This window comes from Salmo trutta, chromosome 14 (genome assembly GCF_901001165.1).
Source record: "Salmo trutta chromosome 14, fSalTru1.1, whole genome shotgun sequence".
In the NCBI taxonomy this organism is placed as follows: domain Eukaryota; kingdom Metazoa; phylum Chordata; class Actinopteri; order Salmoniformes; family Salmonidae; genus Salmo; species Salmo trutta.
Window position 1 is genome coordinate 74475487 of NC_042970.1, and position 18362 is coordinate 74493848.

Below are 18362 nucleotides of genomic sequence, written 5' to 3' on the forward strand. Positions count from 1 at the left end.
CAGTACATCACTGGGGCTAAGTTGCCTGCCATCCAGGACCTCTATACCAGGCGGTGTCAGAGGAAGGCCCTAAAAATTGTCAAAGACTCCAGCCACCCCAGTCATAGACTGTTCTCTCTGCTACTGTATGGCAAACGGTATCCGAGCACCAAGTCTAGGACCAAAAAGCTTCTCAACAGCTTTTACCCCCAAGCCATAAGACTCCTGAACAGCTAATCAAACGGCTACCCGGACTATGCATTGTGTCCCACCTGTTGTATTCGGCGTACATGACAAATAAACTTTGATTTGATTTGACAGGCTCATTGTAATGGCTGGAATGGAATTAATGGAACGGAGTCAAACCTGGTTTCCATATCCTTTACAATGAGCCTGTCTTTCTATAACTCCTCCCTCCAGCCTCTTCCATTTATATATATATATATATATATATATATATATATATATATATATATATATATATATATATATAACATAACATGGCTTTATAGGGCCTCATATATATATCACAATTGTATTCTTATAAGGTTCATATTTGAGAAAAAGAGAACATGAACACAAAGGTACTTTTTGGTGGAAACATTTATTGGCATCCACATTTGTATTTAGAAAAAAACACAGACAATCAGACGGACAAGATGTATCAAATAAATTAGGTTAAAATGCCTTGATGCGGCATGTGAATAGGCAAAACATCACATTATCAACCTAAGGCATGTATTGCAGTAGTCTTTGTGGTTTCACGCTGCAGTTCAAAGTTCAAACAAAGACTGTAGTCTGAATTTCAGGGACTTTTCCCAACTTGAATGAAAAATCCCATATAGACGATCAACGCAATATCTTCTCTCAGTCTTTGTTTCTGTATAGTCAGCCGTTCCACTTCGTTACTGGCTTGCGCCAGCACCAGACAAATAGAGCATTTTATTTGTATTTTGTTATTGTTATTTTTCAAGTAATCTGAGACCTACTAAACAGTCACATCTTAAGGCAGTGCAGTTATGGGGCTCAATTTAAAATGGCGGAGTGGAGGAGTCTGAAGAGGCATGGGGGTGAGGAAGGAGGTAGAGAGGGGGGCGAAAACTGTGGAAGGTTCAAAGTCAAAGTTATTTTTGTTGAATGTGAACTCTTTCGAACTCCCAAAGAAGGAGACCGTCTCTTTACCGATGCAACAGGGCGTGGCGGGTTCGATGGAGGTTTCGGGGGTCGTTGCCGCGGTAATAGGTGTCGAAGACAGGACCTCAGACTCGAACTGCTGCAGCTGGCCCATGAAGCTGAAGTTGGGCGAGATGAGGGAGCGGCGCTGTTTGATGATGTCAAAGGCCTCTTCGAGCTGTAGCCGCTTGGTACTCATGATATAGGCCAGACAGATGGTCGGGGAGCGGGAGATGCCCGCCTCACAGTGCACCAAGACTCTGCCCCCTGTCTGCTTCACACCATCTGGAGAGGAGACAAAACGGTAACATTTACGTTAATGACATGATAAACATGAGCTATAATACATTGTTACATTTGGTCAGAAATGGAGTATGGCCACGTAGCCACTTACACTGTGTAACTCAAATATAGAAGAATTGAATAGGATAACTGCATCCTAGAATAGAACCACTCTGGCTAAATTCTCACAGGAAACAAGTGCTGTCAGAGCTAATTTAGTTTGTGAACGCAGAGATTGAATCCCGTTCTTCAGTGTCTAATCATCACCTGCCTCCCCACCCCTTCGCTCTTCCTCTCTTCTCGCCCACACAGAACCTATAAGAGCCCTGCTGCCACTCAGTCACCACTCTCCCATTAGAAACACACACTGTGGCAGGGCTGACTGACTCAGCCTGCACAGCTGCACACGAGACCATGTCTCTCTCTCTCCTACGTGCCTGTGGGGGAGCTGAGCAGTACTATACTAAGTTCACCACGGCTGGGAGAGGAGGGAACTTATTCTACTTCAGTATTACATGCACTTCCTCCACACTCTATCTGACACACACACACACACACACAAACCTAGATTCTCTCTATCTGTGTCACACACACACACACATGTATGAGCCACCGGGGGGACAGCCAGCGATGGTTTCTGACAGCTCCGATCCTGTGAAAACTGAATGAATGAATCATTAAGCTGCTCCCATCTGGAGTGCTGGGAGGCTTTCTGAGAGGCAGCTAGAGAGCCTGTGGGTGTTTTAATGACCCATCCTCTGGCTAATGGCACCCTATTCCCTACATATTGCACTACTTTTGACTGGGACTCATATGGCTCTGGTTACATGTAGTGCACTATATAGGGAATAGGGTGCCTAAAGATGTTCTTGACTGCTGTTTTTATCCTCTGTTTCCAGCTAAATGGTTGACAGTAGAATATTCTACCTCCACCACATTGAATTCATCCAGAGGTTCGGGGAATTGGGATGTGTCTTCTTCATAAAGAGAAACAAGCCTATTGTTCTAGATTTGGATGCAATGAGTGAATATTTGAACACTCCCTGTATATACTTCCACATTGATCTGGTACTGGTACTCCCTGTATATAGCTCCACATTGATCTGGTACTGGTACTCCCTGTATATAGCTCCACATTGATCTGGTACTGGTACTCCCTGTATATAGCTCCACATTGACCTGGTACTGGTACTCCCTGTTTATAGCCTCACATTGATCTAGTACTGTACTCCCTGTATATAGCTACACATTGACCTGGTACAGGTACTCCCTGTATATAGCCTCACATTGATCTAGTACTGTACTCCCTGTATATAGCTCCACATTGACCTGGTACAGGTACTCCCTGTATATAGCCTCACATTGATCTAGTACTGTACTCCCTGTATATAGCCTCACATTGATCTAGTACTGTACTCCCTGTATATAGCCTCACATTGACCTGGTACAGGTACTCCCTGTATATAGCTCCACATTGATCTGGTACTGGTACTCCCTGTATATAGCCTCACATTGATCTAGTACTGTACTCCCTGTATATAGCTCCACATTGATCTGGTACTGGTACTCCCTGTATATAGCCTCACATTGATCTAGTACTGTACTCCCTGTATATAGCTCCACATTGACCTGGTACAGGTACTCCCTGTATATAGCCTCACATTGATCTAGTACTGTACTCCCTGTATATAGCCTCACATTGACCTGGTACAGGTACTCCCTGTATATAGCTCCATTCTTGTGTATTTTATTGTATTCCTCTTGTGTTAGTTACTATTTCATTTTGTATAATTATTTTTAAACTCTGCGTCGTTGGGAAAGGTTCGTAAGCAAGCATTTCACTGTACAGTATACACCAATTGTATTTGGCGCATGTGATGAATCCAGTTTGATTTTATTTAATTGAAGATTGTTTTTTTCAAGGAGACATCCTCTGTTAAGATTCAGCCCTGGGCTGAGAAGGACACCTCTTTGTCTTACGTAATGCTTACAGGCTTTAGGCAAAGACGCTTAAATGTGGGGGCTTAAAACAAAGAAGAACAACAGCAACACCTCCACCATTGATACAGGTCAGGTGAGGCCTCCATGTTGGGTGAGAATGAGATTCAAGCTTGTCCTCGGCTGTGCCTGGATATTACATTTATAAATAGAAGTGCAGGCTGCTCAACATCTTTGTGAGTGCTATTATCCAACACTTCAAGCCTCTTTCTATCCCACATTCACACTCTGTTCCCTCAAGGCTCTGTCTCTGAACACATGCATCATGGTTGAGTTCCTTTGGTACCAAACAGAAGAAAAATTACTGAAACACTACCTGAAGTTGACCAATAAATGCTTGTTTTCATTTTCTGTTGCGAAACATTTCGCTACGGTTTGCCCTAATGAATATGACCCAGATAAACAATAACTAAACAACCTTTGTGTACCTTTGTGTCTGTGAACACAGCCTCCCTCCTTCAAAAACCCTCCACCCACCATTAGTGAGTAAGGCTAGCTAACAACATTTGTCACACAGACAAACTGACTTGAGTGAACTGACCACACCCGGTAATAACCCGCAATAAAGCCACTAGCCGAGATGAACTGTGAGCCGGGAGGCAATGACGGCATTGTAGAGAATCTCTTTTTAAACTTAAAATGGGGGAGGATGAGAGAGAGGTGGAGGGAGGAGGATGAGAGAGAGGTGGAGGGAGGGGTAGGGGAGGGAGGGAGGGAGTGAGGAGAGGGGGAGGGAGCACACAGAAGCTGTTCTCTGAATGAAGCCAATCTGGGGATTTGTGAAAGGAGAGAGCGAGAGAGAGAGAGAGAGAGAGAGAGAGAGAAATGGAAGGAAGGCAGATGAGGCTAACAGATTAGTGAGAGGTTGTTGCCTGTCCTCTTTTTAGATTGGCAGTGGGGGGGGGGGGTGAAGCTATTAACTATTCTAATTGAGTTGCCCCATCCCCTCTGTTAATGGACTTGGAATCCTATCTTTTCCATGAGAGAAGAAGAAAAAAGAAAAGAGCAGAGAAGAAATCTGAAAAAAAGGAGAAGAGAGCAGGGAAAAAAAAGAGAACAAAATGTCCAGACCACGACACTCACCAATGAACTGGAAGGCCTCTTGGAAATGTGAGCTGATATCTGCTGTGACGTTGTCCTCCACCGGGATCCACTTGTAGTCGTAGTGGCCCTTGGAGGGCCTGGTGTCCCTCCTGGAGACATTCAGCAGGGCTGTGACTCCAAGGTCACTCAGATAGTCTTGCCTGGAGGCATGGTAGGCACTGCCCAGGTACAGGAAAGGAAGGATCTCCACCGGCTTGCCCTGAAGAGAGAGGGTAGATAATAAAGGGGGGGAGATATTAGACATAAGAACTGCAGAGTGTGTGAGCCAAGATAGAGGGGAGACACAACAAAGTGATATTAAATCTGTGAGCGCGTAGAGACAGAGTGTGGCAGAGATACAGTACATGACACACAGGGTTTCCTAAAGACACAACAATGGGGGGAGGGGGGGGTAGAGTTCAAATACAGATGTAGGATCTTAATTTGAGCCAGTTTTCTACAGCAGGAAACTATTCCTGCAGCAACAGGAAATATTAATTATTATGTGGATTATTATAAATTGACATTTTTGTAGGGGTTGATACATTTTTCATAAGGGAAAATCAAGTTTGAAATTTCAAAGTGGAAATTACAAACTTCAGAAACCTTTTTAAAACCTCAAATACACTACAAAGTTATTCTGCAACAGAGTGATCAAATTAAGATCCTACACCTTTAGTACATACATCAATAGAGATACTGAGAGGTATGTACGGTGCAAGACGCAATAGTACATTTTCTGTACTGTAAACAGATTGTGTTAGCCTATCATGATGGTGTAAGAGGTAGGGATAAGGTCAGGGATGAAAAGGTTATAAAAGGACTTTTGATGTCAGCTGGGGGTCTCTGACTAGTGGCCATCTTCTCTTGATGACTGGGATGCAGTGAAGGTCAAAGCTAATATCAAGCGTGTGTCGGAGAGAATGTTGAATGGTGGAGGCCACTGTTTTGAGAATGGTCAGTAACATATCTGACTCCATAGACAAAATATTATCCTTATGAATGTACAGCTGTACATTTAAGATCAGCTAGACAATATGTGCCTTTTATAATCCTATGAGTAGGCTTTTTGTTTTTTATGTCTTTCCTTGAATGAAACTAAATGTGCTCTATAAAGTCCACAAATATCTCTGAACATACAGTACATTCGGCTATATGAATCTATTTTGAATTGCCAAGAAGACAGTATGACTAAACTAGTACAGAACAGTCATTCTTATCTAACAGGGATATTCCACTCAGTCAAAAACCCTGCAGCCTGAACCCTAAACCCCAGCCCAACCTAGGGGAAGTGGCTAGCCACCTAACCATGAAAGAATAGGCAGCAGGCTAAAAAAGGAAGTTGTTTTCGTTTCCATACCTGATCGTAATCTGGTTTGAGGTTGGAGCTCAGTTTCTCACAGAATAGGGTGTTACTCGGCCCGCATTTCCCGGTTTCGGTTCCGTTGTTCTGGTCGACCCCGACGGGATTCACGACCTCAGTGCAAAGTTCAGGGTACTGGCCATGGAAGTTTTCAAACCCCCCTGGTAAATACACAGAACAATACAAAATACATTTAATACTTTAATGAAATTCAGTAGCCTACAATTGAATGTATTCCATCAGGGGAAATTTTTAAATAAATTATACACCAAAGACAGCTTTGTCTGACTTGCCTAGTTAAATAAAGGTTAAATAAAACATTGAAAAAATGATAAAATGTTTATTTGTGCGTCATGAATGTCAGCATTTGCCAACTAGATTTAGGCCTCATACCAGGCCGTGAAAACGATGTGCTTATAATGGATTATAACGTCATATAACCTTATTCTAACGTCGTAATTCATCTGCGTTTCAATTAAAATAATCAATTTAGGTCTATGAGTACAAGGTGACAATCTGACAGACTTTAAATGAAAGGTTCTGACACAGTCGAAAGGAAGAGGTATAAATGTTCGAAACGAATGATAGAAAATGTATGCTTTCCTTGTGAACATTCACACATGGAACATTCTCAGAACAACCAGTCATGATGTTCTCGAGTTTTCACGAGCCTTTCGCGCACTGACTCATCTGGACCACTTTGACGCACACATTACATTTATCTCTCCGAGAGCTCGACCGGAGAAGTGTGTTGCTCAAATGGTAGGGTTGCTACAACACGGTCAAATAAAACAATGACTTTGCGTCATAGGTCAGTCCATGGAAAACAATACCAAGGCCTTTTAAATTTGTTTGTTGATTTGAAGATATGGGGATATGGGTCACACATAGTTTTCTAAACAAAAAGGGAGGATGTTTTATAAGGCATATTGAATGTCAACCATTTCATGTTATTAACTTCAAAATATAGTTTTCATAATAGCATAATTTATTAGCGTAGCCAATCGGTTATAATAAACATTGTGTTCAAGTGGCTTCAGACAGTGAATTAGCCCTGGACTCTTAGTGAAAAAGTTACCCAGACAAACTTAGAATGGATTTCGAGTTTTATAGTCCAATGATTTCAGAATTTTGTAACAATTCTCACCTTTTAGGAAACAGATGTTTGTCCCACTCGCCAGATTATTGAGCGTGTTAATCACTATCTGTGCGATACTGTCCTTTTTCAGTTTCTGCCAGTGAGGAGTTCGGTCATCAAGAACTACCACTGCCGATATGCTCCCCTCTCGCAGCCGTAACAGGGCTTTCTCCTCCGGGATGACAAACTGAAGAGGTACCGGCCCTCCTCTGGATCTACGGACAACAACCGAGTTCAGGTTGGCATTGACAGAGCCTTTGATATTAGAGTTCGAGAACGAAAAATAAGGTCGACAGTCCACAATGAGAGAGGTTCCACATTCCTTCCTGATAATCTTCTTGAGGCGACGGCAATCTATGCTTGAGACTTTCATGTTTGCCTCTAAAAGTGTGTATTCTTTTATAAGCAATTACTGTATACGGGCCGTCAGAGACGAGTAAACTGAACGCGCCCTAGTGAACCTGGTAGTTGCTTAGATTTCCTCCAAGGGGGATACCGTCGGATCGGTTTTATATCGACGGAACCTCCGGCCCGTGACATCACGAACCATATATGGACACCGACAAGTATGATCAAAAGAGAGCCTGCCCACACCGGAGAATTGACTACGTCCTAACCGTTCTAACCCCGCTCTGTCGGGGGTGAAGTGAATTTATGCTCTCAGTTTGACTTAACTATTACTCATGGCTATCCAAACGTTTCGTTCTCATTTTTATACTGCCCATCCTAGGAACCATAACAACAGTATTCTTCAAGGAAATACTATGAATGCCTCTCATATTTGAGTAGACATTAGAATATTATCCGTGTTATCATGAACTAACAATATCTGAAATGCCCCCTGCCCCAATAGAGACTAAAGGTAGACTATTGACTCTATGCAATAGAAATACAATTTAGATTACATTTCTATAATTTCTATATTCTATACACCTGACCTCACCACCACCAGCCCACTGATAGCCTATAAGCCTATGAATCAGGAAACTAAATCAATGATTGACAGAATAGTCAGAGAAAGAGAGAGGATTATATTGGACTATGTAGCCTATTGACTAAAGCAAGACAAACTTCTGTCTGTTATTCCATGTTTAGCCGACTGTTTTAGCCAATATCTGCTGGTTGTAATCTCATTATGGGCTAATGGGGCTTAAATATCATGCTACTGGACTCATGCAATACTGTATGTTAGGCTATACACAACAGTTAGATAGACTGTGCCATTGTGTATGTGTCTTAGAATGGGAATGGATAGATGTGAATAATGCTAAGCAAGACAATGAGAGTCTCTCTCTCTTTTACTCTCTCTTCCTTTGTAGCCTGCCTATTTTTCTCTCTGTCAGACACACACAGAGACAGAGAGAGCGAAAGAGACAGAATAAACAAAAACAAACAGAGAAAGAATGAGAGAAAAAAAACGTCAATCTTCTTTGCTCCTTAGCTAGTCCAAAACGTGAGCTTGACTTAAGTGAAACAGGGATCCGTGGTGCCAGGATAACAGGAAGGAAAGAAAGTGGATGCCAGTGGATTAGTAGCAAAACAGACAGCAGGCAGTAAGACAGTATTAGTAGCAGACCAGACAGCAGGCAGTAAGGCAGTATTAGTAGCAGAACAGACAGCAGGCAGTAAGGCAGTATTAGTAGCAAAACAGACAGCAGGCAGTAAGACAGTATTAGTAGCAGATCAGACAGCAGGCAGTAAGGCAGTATTAGTAGCAGAACAGACAGCAGGCAGTAAGGCAGTATTAGTAGCAGAACAGACAGCAGGCAGTAAGGCAGTATTAGTAGCAGAACAGACAGCAGGCAGTAAGGCAGTATTAGTAGCAGATCAGACAGCAGGCAGTAAGGCAGTATTAGTAGCAGAACAGACAGCAGGCAGTAAGGCAGTATTAGTAGCAGACCAGACAGCAGGCAGTAAGGCAGTATTAGTAGCAGAACAGACAGCAGGCAGTAAGGCAGTATTAGTAGCAGAACAGACAGCAGGCAGTAAGGCAGTATTAGTAGCAGATCAGACAGCAGGCAGTAAGGCAGTATTAGTAGCAGATCAGACAGCAGGCAGCAAGGCAGTATTAGTAGCAGATCAGACAGCAGGCAGTAAGGCAGTATTAGTAGCAGAACAGACAGCAGGCAGTAAGGCAGTATTAGTAGCAGAACAGACAGCAGGCAGTAAGGCAGTATTAGTAGCAGATCAGACAGCAGGCAGTAAGGCAGTATTAGTAGCAGATCAGACAGCAGGCAGTAAGGCAGTATTAGTAGCAGATCAGACAGCAAGCAGTAAGGCAGTATTAGTAGTAGAACAGACAGCAGGCAGTAAGGCAGTATTAGTAGCAGATCAGACAGCAGGCAGTAAGGCAGTATTCGTAGCAGAACAGACAGCAGGCAGTAAGGCAGTATTAGTAGCAGATCAGACAGCAGGCAGTAAGGCAGTATTAGTAGCAGATCAGACAGCAGGCAGTAAGGCAGTATTAGTAGCAGAACAGACAGCAGGCAGTAAGGCAGTATTAGTAGCAGAACAGACAGCAGGCAGTAAGGCAGTATTAGTAGCAGATCAGAGAGCAGGCAGTAAGGCAGTATTAGTAGCAGATCAGACAGCAGGCAGTAAGGCAGTATTCGTAGCAGACCAGACAGCAGGCAGTAAGGCAGTATTAGTAGCAGATCAGACAGCAGGCAGTAAGGCAGTATTAGTAGCAGAACAGACAGCAGGCAGTAAGGCAGTATTAGTAGCAGATCAGACAGCAGGCAGTAAGGCAGTATTAGTAGCAGATCAGACAGCAGGCAGTAAGGCAGTATTAGTAGCAGAACAGACAGCAGGCAGTAAGGCAGTATTAGTAGCAGAACAGACAGCAGGCAGTAAGGCAGTATTAGTAGCAGAACAGACAGCAGGCAGTAAGGCAGTATTAGTAGCAGATCAGACAGCAGGCAGTAAGGCAGTATTAGTAGCAGATCAGACAGCAGGCAGTAAGGCAGTATTAGTAGCAGGCCAGACAGCAGGCAGTAAGGCAGTATTAGTAGCAGATCAGACAGCAGGCAGTAAGGCAGTATTAGTAGCAGACCAGACAGCAGGCAGTAAGGCAGTATTAGTAGCAGATTAGACAGCAGGCAGTAAGGCAGTATTAGTAGCAGATCAGACAGCAGGCAGTAAGGCAGTATTAGTAGCAGACCAGACAGCAGGCAGTAAGGCAGTATTAGTAGCAGACCAGACAGCATGCAGTAAGGCAGTATTAGTAGCAGAACAGACAGCAGGCAGTAAGGCAGTATTAGTAGCAGACCAGACAGCAGGCAGTAAGGCAGTATTAGTAGCAGATTAGACAGCAGGCAGTAAGGCAGTATTAGTAGCAGATCAGACAGCAGGCAGTAAGGCAGTATTAGTAGCAGAACAGACAGCAGACAGTAAGGCAGTGTTTGCCATATGGTCCCTCTGCTTAATCTGGGGCCGTGACATTACTTACTGAGGAGTGGGAAGCACTCACACCATCCGTTTCTCTAGTCTTCGACACACACACACACACACACACACACACACACACACACACACACACACACACACACACACACACACACACACACACACACACACACACACACACACACACACACACACACACACACACACCCATGCCTCAGTGCAGTGTTGTAGCTAATATGGATTGCCTTGGTTTCATTCATGCCTCAGTGCAGTGTTGTAGCTAATATGTTAAGGATGTTGTCTGCAGACCATGCAGGCCTTCATCCTTCTTACAGGGAGGTCTTTTGTGAATGACTGGTACACTAAATGTACTGTACTGAAGCTACAGACAGTATGACAGTGATAAGGATCATTTAGGCCTAGTGGTAGTAGATTGAATACTTTATTGCCCCTTTAGCTGACATTTTTCTGGAAACATACTGCAGCTCCTGGCACACATATTCACAAAATTCAAAACACAGGACATACTTCACTTATGTACAACACATATGTCAGGACATACTTCACTTATGTACAACACATATGTCAGGACATACTTCACTTATGTACAACACATATGTCAGGACATACTTCACTTATGTACAACACATATGTCAGGACATACGGGAAGCAGACGTTGGTTCAAATAGTATTTGGTTTTCTCTAACACTTGGGCTTTGTTTGATTAGGCATGCCTGCATGGAGCATTTTCACTCCAGACAGGCTCAATGACATGTCAATGTCCCGACATACAATATTCCATGAAAATGTACTGGGTTTCTGGGTAACTTGGTTGAGATTTCAATCAATGTAACCAAATCATTCGTCTCACATGGTCTCTCTTCCTCTGAATTTGTTCAAGCTACTGATGTTTATTTATTTACAGGAGAGTAAACAATCACTTCTTTCTCTGGAGTGGTAGTATGTGTAGCCTACGCATCGAGTGACTTCCTGAAAGAATATAGCAACACACACATACATTTACACATACACACGCACGCACGCTCACACACTTACATACACAGTGGTGGTATGTAGCCTACGCATCCAGTGGCTTCCTCTTTCAAGAAGAACTATAGATACTTCCATCATGGGGTTTATAAAAAGATTCCCACACAATGGCCACCACATAGACAGGTCCCTGTGCAACACACAGGTGCTTCCTGGTTCTCTGACAACCCATCAAATTCCTATGGCAAAACACCATTTCCCCCAATAAGAACACACAATTACTCACCTCAGCTGACTGTTGGACAATGTGTGTTCTAAAGGATTGTTCCCAAAATGGTAATGTATTGCTGATGTTGGGAATTTCACAATCCAGGGGCCGACTGGTCATAGGGCAGTTTGGGCAAAGGCCAGATGGGCTGGTCCATTTGGGCTGTCTGTGTGGGATTTCTTTGTAAAAAACTATCATACAGATGTAGGATTTTAATTTGATCACTCTTTTGTTGCTGAGAATTTTCCTGCACAGCAGAAAATGAAATCTTGTAGTGTATTCAAGGTTTAAAAAGGCTACTAAAGTTTGTAGTTTCCACTTTAGAATGTCAGACTTGATTTCCCCTAATGAAAAATGTATCAACCCCTACAAAAAATTCCATGAATTATAATACACATAATAATTCACATTTCCTGTTGCTGCATGATTATTTCCCTGTGGTAGAAAACTGGCTCAAATTAAGATCCTACATCTGTAATTTGTCTAATAACGTGGGCCCTGAGCGGGGGCTGTATTAGAAATGTCCGACCCAATTCCTGGCCCATTCCGTCCATGTTACAATCATAACACTATCGGTTATGGAATGTCTACCTAAATTCCTCTCAATATCTCAATTTCTCATTGCCAGGAATACTGGTAGTAATTCAGAGGAATGTTGGTTACATACTTTAGCAGTGGGGGTTAATGGTCACACACTGGTGGGAGACGCTATAGGAATAAATGGAACGGTATCAAACATCAAACATATGGAAACCACGTTTGCCTCCGTTCCATTGATACTATTCTGGCCATTACAGCGAGCCATTCCTCCTTTAGCTCCACTGTTGTCAACTAACTCGAATGCAACGTTAAATCAACATAACATTTCACCATCTCATCAGACTTAGGTTAAAAGTTGGGTGAAAAAAAGACGAAATGCCCTTACGTTGATGACTGATGGATTATATTTGATTTCCACGTTGATTTGGTAGAATTGACGTGGAAACAATGTTGATTCAACCAGTTTTTGCATAGTGGGCAGTGACATACAACGAAGACAGAACAAAGGGAGTGTGACTCTAAGGACAACTACAGTTATGAAGACAATAGCTTCATCCCAAATAGCACCCTATTCCCATTAATGTGCACTACTTTTGACCAGGGCCCATAGGGAATAGGGTGCCATTTGGGACGAAGCCAGCGTCTGTCTGCGTTTTTCAAGACATGGTATATGAGGGTGCAGTGAGATACCCGATGGGTTGGACGATACCTTTCTCGTCAATCATCTTGAAAAAACATATACTTAAAAACAGGAAGTCAACTAATCCTCCATTGTTAACCCTATGGAAAGGTCAAATGCTTTTTTATCTAAATGTTGAAAGTACGTGAGGCGACAGAGAGAAACAAAATGGTTCAGTTTGAGGCCATATGGCCGAGAGCGATGCGGGCGTTGGAGATGGGTGTGTGAGCAGGTGGGTCTGGGCAGGTGTGATGTCGTTGTTGTTTGTGTATGTATGTCTAATAATACAATCTTACAAAAAAAGGAATAGAGTGCAATTCGGGACGCAGACACTGACTGTTGTACAATGTGTGTTCCAAATGAATCCTTCCAAAAATGGTAATGTATTGCTGATGTTGGGGATTTCGCAATCATAACAAGGAATTTCTTCCCAATCTGGTAGTGGTCCCAAGGAATTCCGGTAATTTTCTCTTTATCTTGATTTGGATGCCTTTTAACAATAGCTATTCTTCCTGGGTTCCATAGCTATTCTAAGGAATGTTGGTAGTAGTTCCAAGGAACATTTGTATACATTCTTTAAGAGGGGTTGGTCGTAACCAACAATGTGGATTAATGGGGAGCCATTTTTATGACTACAGTAACTAGTATGGAGACATCGACTGTTGTACAATATGTTCAAACGGACCCTTTCCGAGCTAATAATACAACGTTTATAGTGGGAATTTCTCAATAACTAACAATTATGATAATAATACTACCATGGAATGAAGCGTTGTATACTCTATAAAGGGATGGTTTGCTACCCAAGAAAGGGAGTCACTCTTATGAGTAACTACAGGGTGAAGACCCTGGCTCAGAATAGCACAACGAACTGGAAATGAAAGAAGAACATACAAGATATCATAACAGATGAACACACACACACACGCACGCACGCACACACATACACGCACGCACGCACGCACACACTCCAGAGACTTGACTGACTCACCCTAGATCCCACCCACTGCTCCTCCTGTGTCACAAGAGGCCCTCACAGAGGAGAGAGAGACAAATAGAGAAAGAGAGAGGGACAGAGAGAGAGAGTGAGAGAGAGAGAGAGACAGAGAGAGAGAGTGAGAGAGAGAGAGAGAGAGACAGAGAGATGGGGGATAGAGGAGAAGAAGAGAAGAAAGGCTCATCTTTATCCACCTCTGTTGATCAGAAACCTCAGAGAGAAAGTCTGCTCTGTGAAAATAGAAATAGCAGGGGCCTTAGGTGGCGACAGATTTTCTGTCAACATTATCAGCCGATGCGTCATTATTTTCTGTCAACATTATCAGCTAGTTTTTAAAAAATCCTTGTGTCTCTGCCTTTTGCAGTGCAGCAGACTCAACTCTCCAGGACATCTGATAATAATGACGGTAACCTTAAATGACCCCAAAAAAAGTGAAAGCGTGGTATTGATGGATTGAAATACCCTGTCCCTATTTCCTCTTTGATCAGAATAGAAAGTAAATACTTTGGTAGTTCTCTACACTATGTTGTGTGTATTTGTGGTGTACTAGTGCCATAACCACAACAGAGGCATCACTGACACTGCTACTTTGGTGCTTAGTCAGTTCTCTGTCAACTTTTAGTCAAGCTTTTAGTCAGAGCCTGCGTTCTAAATGGCATCCTATTCCCTACATAGTACACAACTTTTAATCAGAGCCCTATGGGATCCCTAGAGTAGTGCACTATATGGGGAATAGGGTGCCATTTCAGACTTTACAGGGCAAACTGAGGGGAAATGTGAGAATTCTACAAAGACTTGACAGACATTGGAAACTGTCTGAAACATCACCCTTTGTCTTGCTGCCATATGTCAATATATCCTCTCCAATATACAGAACAATATTACTCCTCCAAAGCTACGGTCCTCTTTCTACAAAGTGTGTGTATATCTCAGTGTATATTGTATATATACTGTATATATACTGTATATATCTATATATATTGTATATTTATTTATTTTGTCATTTTTTTGTTGGGGGTTACAGGTATTTTATATTCAGTTCATATCATATTTACCTGTGGGCTGCCACTCAAAATGAAAATAATACATTCAGAAAAAAGGTACATGAATTAAACATTATGATTACAGAGTAAAAGACTCCACCCTGAAAGCATGTTTTCCACCCCTTCCCACCACCCTAGCAACTAGGGTTGCTTGTCAGTCACCCCCCTCCAAACCCCCACATCTCTATCTGCCCGCCCATCACCCTACCTCCCAGAAATATATATATATATATAAGTCGTCTTACAGCAAAATGAAACAGACAGATAAATAGACTTGGTGAGTGGATGGAGCAGTGGTGAGGCGCTAGCCGAGATTGAGTTCGCCTCATACTGAAGTCCTCAATGCAGCTTCTAGGAGGAAATCAATATAGGTTTAAGCTCCATGGTATAAGTCAGACTGGATCTATGTCATAAATGACATCCTATTCCCTATATAGTGCACTGCCTTTGACTAAGAGCCAAATGGGCCCTGGGAGAAAGTAGTGCACTACATAAGGAATAGGGTGCCATTTGGGACTCAAGCCTATGGATCATAATGGACTGTCAGCCCCTGCATCCATATCTCCATCCATGAATTTTACAGTGGCTGGTGGTTCAATTCTTTATCCCCATCTTTCAGCTTTATTGGGCTGTCATTTTGTTGTTTTTCAAATAACGGAGTGGGCCTTTAATGCTACTTCAAGGAGGAATTATGAATAGAGTTTCAAGTCCCTAGTATGAGTCAGACGAGCTAGGCTCATAAACTTCAGAGCACAGTGCAAATTATCTCATCCGTGCCTGCATTGAGGAAGACTATACGTAATATAGAGACAGTATCTGAAAGAACTGGGTTTCAGTTAGCTACCAAGGAAAGGATGGAGGGCAAACTTAGTGGAAGCAGTGAGTGACATTGTGAAAAAGTCATTCAAATACTGACGTTGGTTATTATACAGACCCATATACTGTCGGCCGTCTATTGCAATAAAGGGGTCTGCTGTAGGCTAGTGATTTTTAGAAGTTTGGCAGGATGAGAGAATGTTTCATTCTGATCCTAGAGGTTTTCAATAGAACACACAGCTTGCACCAAGAGTATCCTTTATTTTGTTGTTGTTGTTGTGACCTATTTCTTTAGTTAGCGACATTCATCATCTCACAGAAATGTTGGTGTGAAAAGCGGTCAGCCGCTGAAAATAACAACCTTCAACTTTTCTGGAACATTTCCTGAAGATTGGAAAGAAGGGCAAGCCAGCCTTTGTTGTTGGAGGAAGTACATTCCTTTACCAGCTCAAAAACATTCCACTAAACAATTGGACATTTGTGTTGTGCCATGCGACTGTGTGTGATGTGTGAAAGTGTGTACAGAGGGGGAGAGGATTGAATATGAACTATAAATCATTTGGTGAGTGCAAGAACCTCTATAAGCGTCTTAGGAAAAATAAGAAAAGTAAAGAAAGGGATTTTACCTGTACCCAAACCATCGTTCCACACGACTTCACAACAACAGAAGCTATTATTAATACAAAATGGCCGACACTAGAAGGAAACACAGGGTCCAGTCTGTCTCTCTCTCTCTCACTCTCTCTCTCTGTCCCCCAGTGGAGGGAAATCATGTCAGAGATCACCAACAGCACAGATGCAACAGAGATAAAGAGGTTCTATTAAAGAATCGGAAACAAAATAATCTCCCCCCTCTCTCTCTCTATCCTGTGTCAGGGAGGGATGAATATGTCATTCCCTCTGCCTTATCCCTCTCTCTTATTCTGCCATCTCTCTCTCTCTCTGACTCTATCACTCTACTCTCTCTCTCTGACTCTATCACTCTACTCTCTGTGTCATCCCCCTCCACCCCTCTTCCATCCCTGCAGCTCTGCCCCTCCCTCCCTCCCTCCCTCCCTCCCTCTCTTCACCTGTGTGGGAGGCAGAAAGCCAAATCCACTCAGCCGGAATTAAAGGCAGCAGGACCACAGATTGCACCGGTCTACTCCTACCTCCCTAATCACACATAGACAGACAGCTCCACTCACCCAAAGCAGGGAGGGAGGGATGGAGGGGAGGTGGAGGTGGGGGTTGGAGCACATCCACGTCATAGGAAGAGTTTCTCGTGACCCGAGAAATGGATTTGTAATTTGTGGCAGGCTTGACATAGCATGAGACAAACACAAAGACAGAACCTATCTGGGGAACACCTACAGTACCGTCACTACGTCATAGAAACATATATTTGTGTTCTCTCTACCCTTCTGCTTTTAAAGAGGAACAAGAACAGTAAACAGTTTCCATTAGTGTTTTAATTGATAGGTTTTTGTGGGGGGTGTACAGTAGCTTCAATGCTATATTTAAAATGTCATTATAAACTGGGTGGTTTGATCCCTGAATGCTGAGTGGCTGGAAGCCGTGGTATATCAGACGGTATACCACGGGTATGACAAAACATTTATTTTTACTGCTCTAATTACGTTGTTAACCAGTTTATAATAGCAATAAGGCTTTGTGATATATGGCCAATATACCACTGAGGGCTGTTCTTAGGCAAGACACAACACGGAGATATACAGCACCTCCTCGGGCCTTATTGCTTCATTATAACAGTCAAGTCAAATTACACTTGATATTCTGACAGGCAGAAGTCATGAGTTTTGGGGGGATTTATCTGAAGTAGGATGTCACACAGACAGAATGGAATTGATGCAACCCTACTGAAACCACCACAACAAACCTAATCTGACTCAGAAGTAAAACTGTTTCCAATTTACGTAAGACACCACAACGGTTAGGCCGTGTAACTATCAGGGGGTGAAGAAGTATGCAATCATCAAAGTGCTATACACCACATACAGTAAGTCTTGAACAATTACATGTAGCTGCCACTGTGGGAGTTTTAAATGAGACATAGGCCTACAGTTGGCTGTCTAGGGGAAGAGTTGACAGGTGGGCTGGCAGACAGCTGGGGGTTTTGACATTCTCTCTCTCTCTCTCTCTCTCGCTCTCTCTCTCTCTCTCTCTCTCTCTCTCTCTCTATCTCGCTCTCTCTATCTCGCTCTCCCTCTCTCTCTCTCTCTCTCTCTCTCTCTCTCTCTCTCTCTCTCTATATATATATATATATATATATATATATATATATATATATATCTCCCTCCCTCTCTCTCTCTCTCTCTAACTTTCTCTCTCTTCTATACCATCCTTCCTTTAACGTTGTCTCTTCAGGCTGGCGATGGAGCCGAAGTGAGTGACTCATACTGTCTGTAGTCACCATCTTTTTTAGTGTATATGTGTGTGGATGAGTGTGTGTCTATGTGTGTGTGTGTATGTGTGCGCAAGCGAGGATGTGACTGTCTTTTCCTTTTCCCCATTGGGTAGGGAGAGAAATATGTGAGGGAGGGCTGTGGTGGGACAGTTGTGGAGGAGGGAGGAAGGTGACACATCCTATAGCTTTGAGGCATCGGAG

General features: G+C 42.9%; 1 protein-coding gene across 1 annotated transcript; it reads right to left on the reverse strand.

Annotated features, from left to right (window-relative positions):
* Positions 1-564: 564 nt before the first annotated feature.
* On the reverse strand, positions 565-7513 carry LOC115147381 (dual specificity protein phosphatase 5). Its single transcript, XM_029689605.1, has 4 exons — positions 7026-7513; positions 5876-6039; positions 4516-4735; positions 565-1437 (listed from the first exon to the last, which is right to left on the reverse strand). The coding sequence occupies exons 1-4, from the start codon at positions 7387-7389 to the stop codon at positions 983-985; spliced, it is 1203 nt and encodes a 400-aa protein (XP_029545465.1). The 5' UTR covers positions 7390-7513; the 3' UTR covers positions 565-982.
* Between the last annotated feature and the right edge of the window lie 10849 nt (positions 7514-18362).

Coding starts and splice junctions, on each gene's coding strand:
- LOC115147381 (XM_029689605.1), bottom strand. CDS start 7,389: ATGAAAGTCTCAAGCATAGATTGCCGTCGCCTCAAGAAGATTATCAGG. Junction 6,040..7,025: donor AAACATCTGTTTCCTAAAAG/GTGAGAATTGTT, acceptor TGTATTTACCAG/GGGGGTTTGAAAACTTCCAT. Junction 1,438..4,515: donor AGAGGCCTTCCAGTTCATTG/GTGAGTGTCGTG, acceptor TCTCCTCTCCAG/ATGGTGTGAAGCAGACAGGG.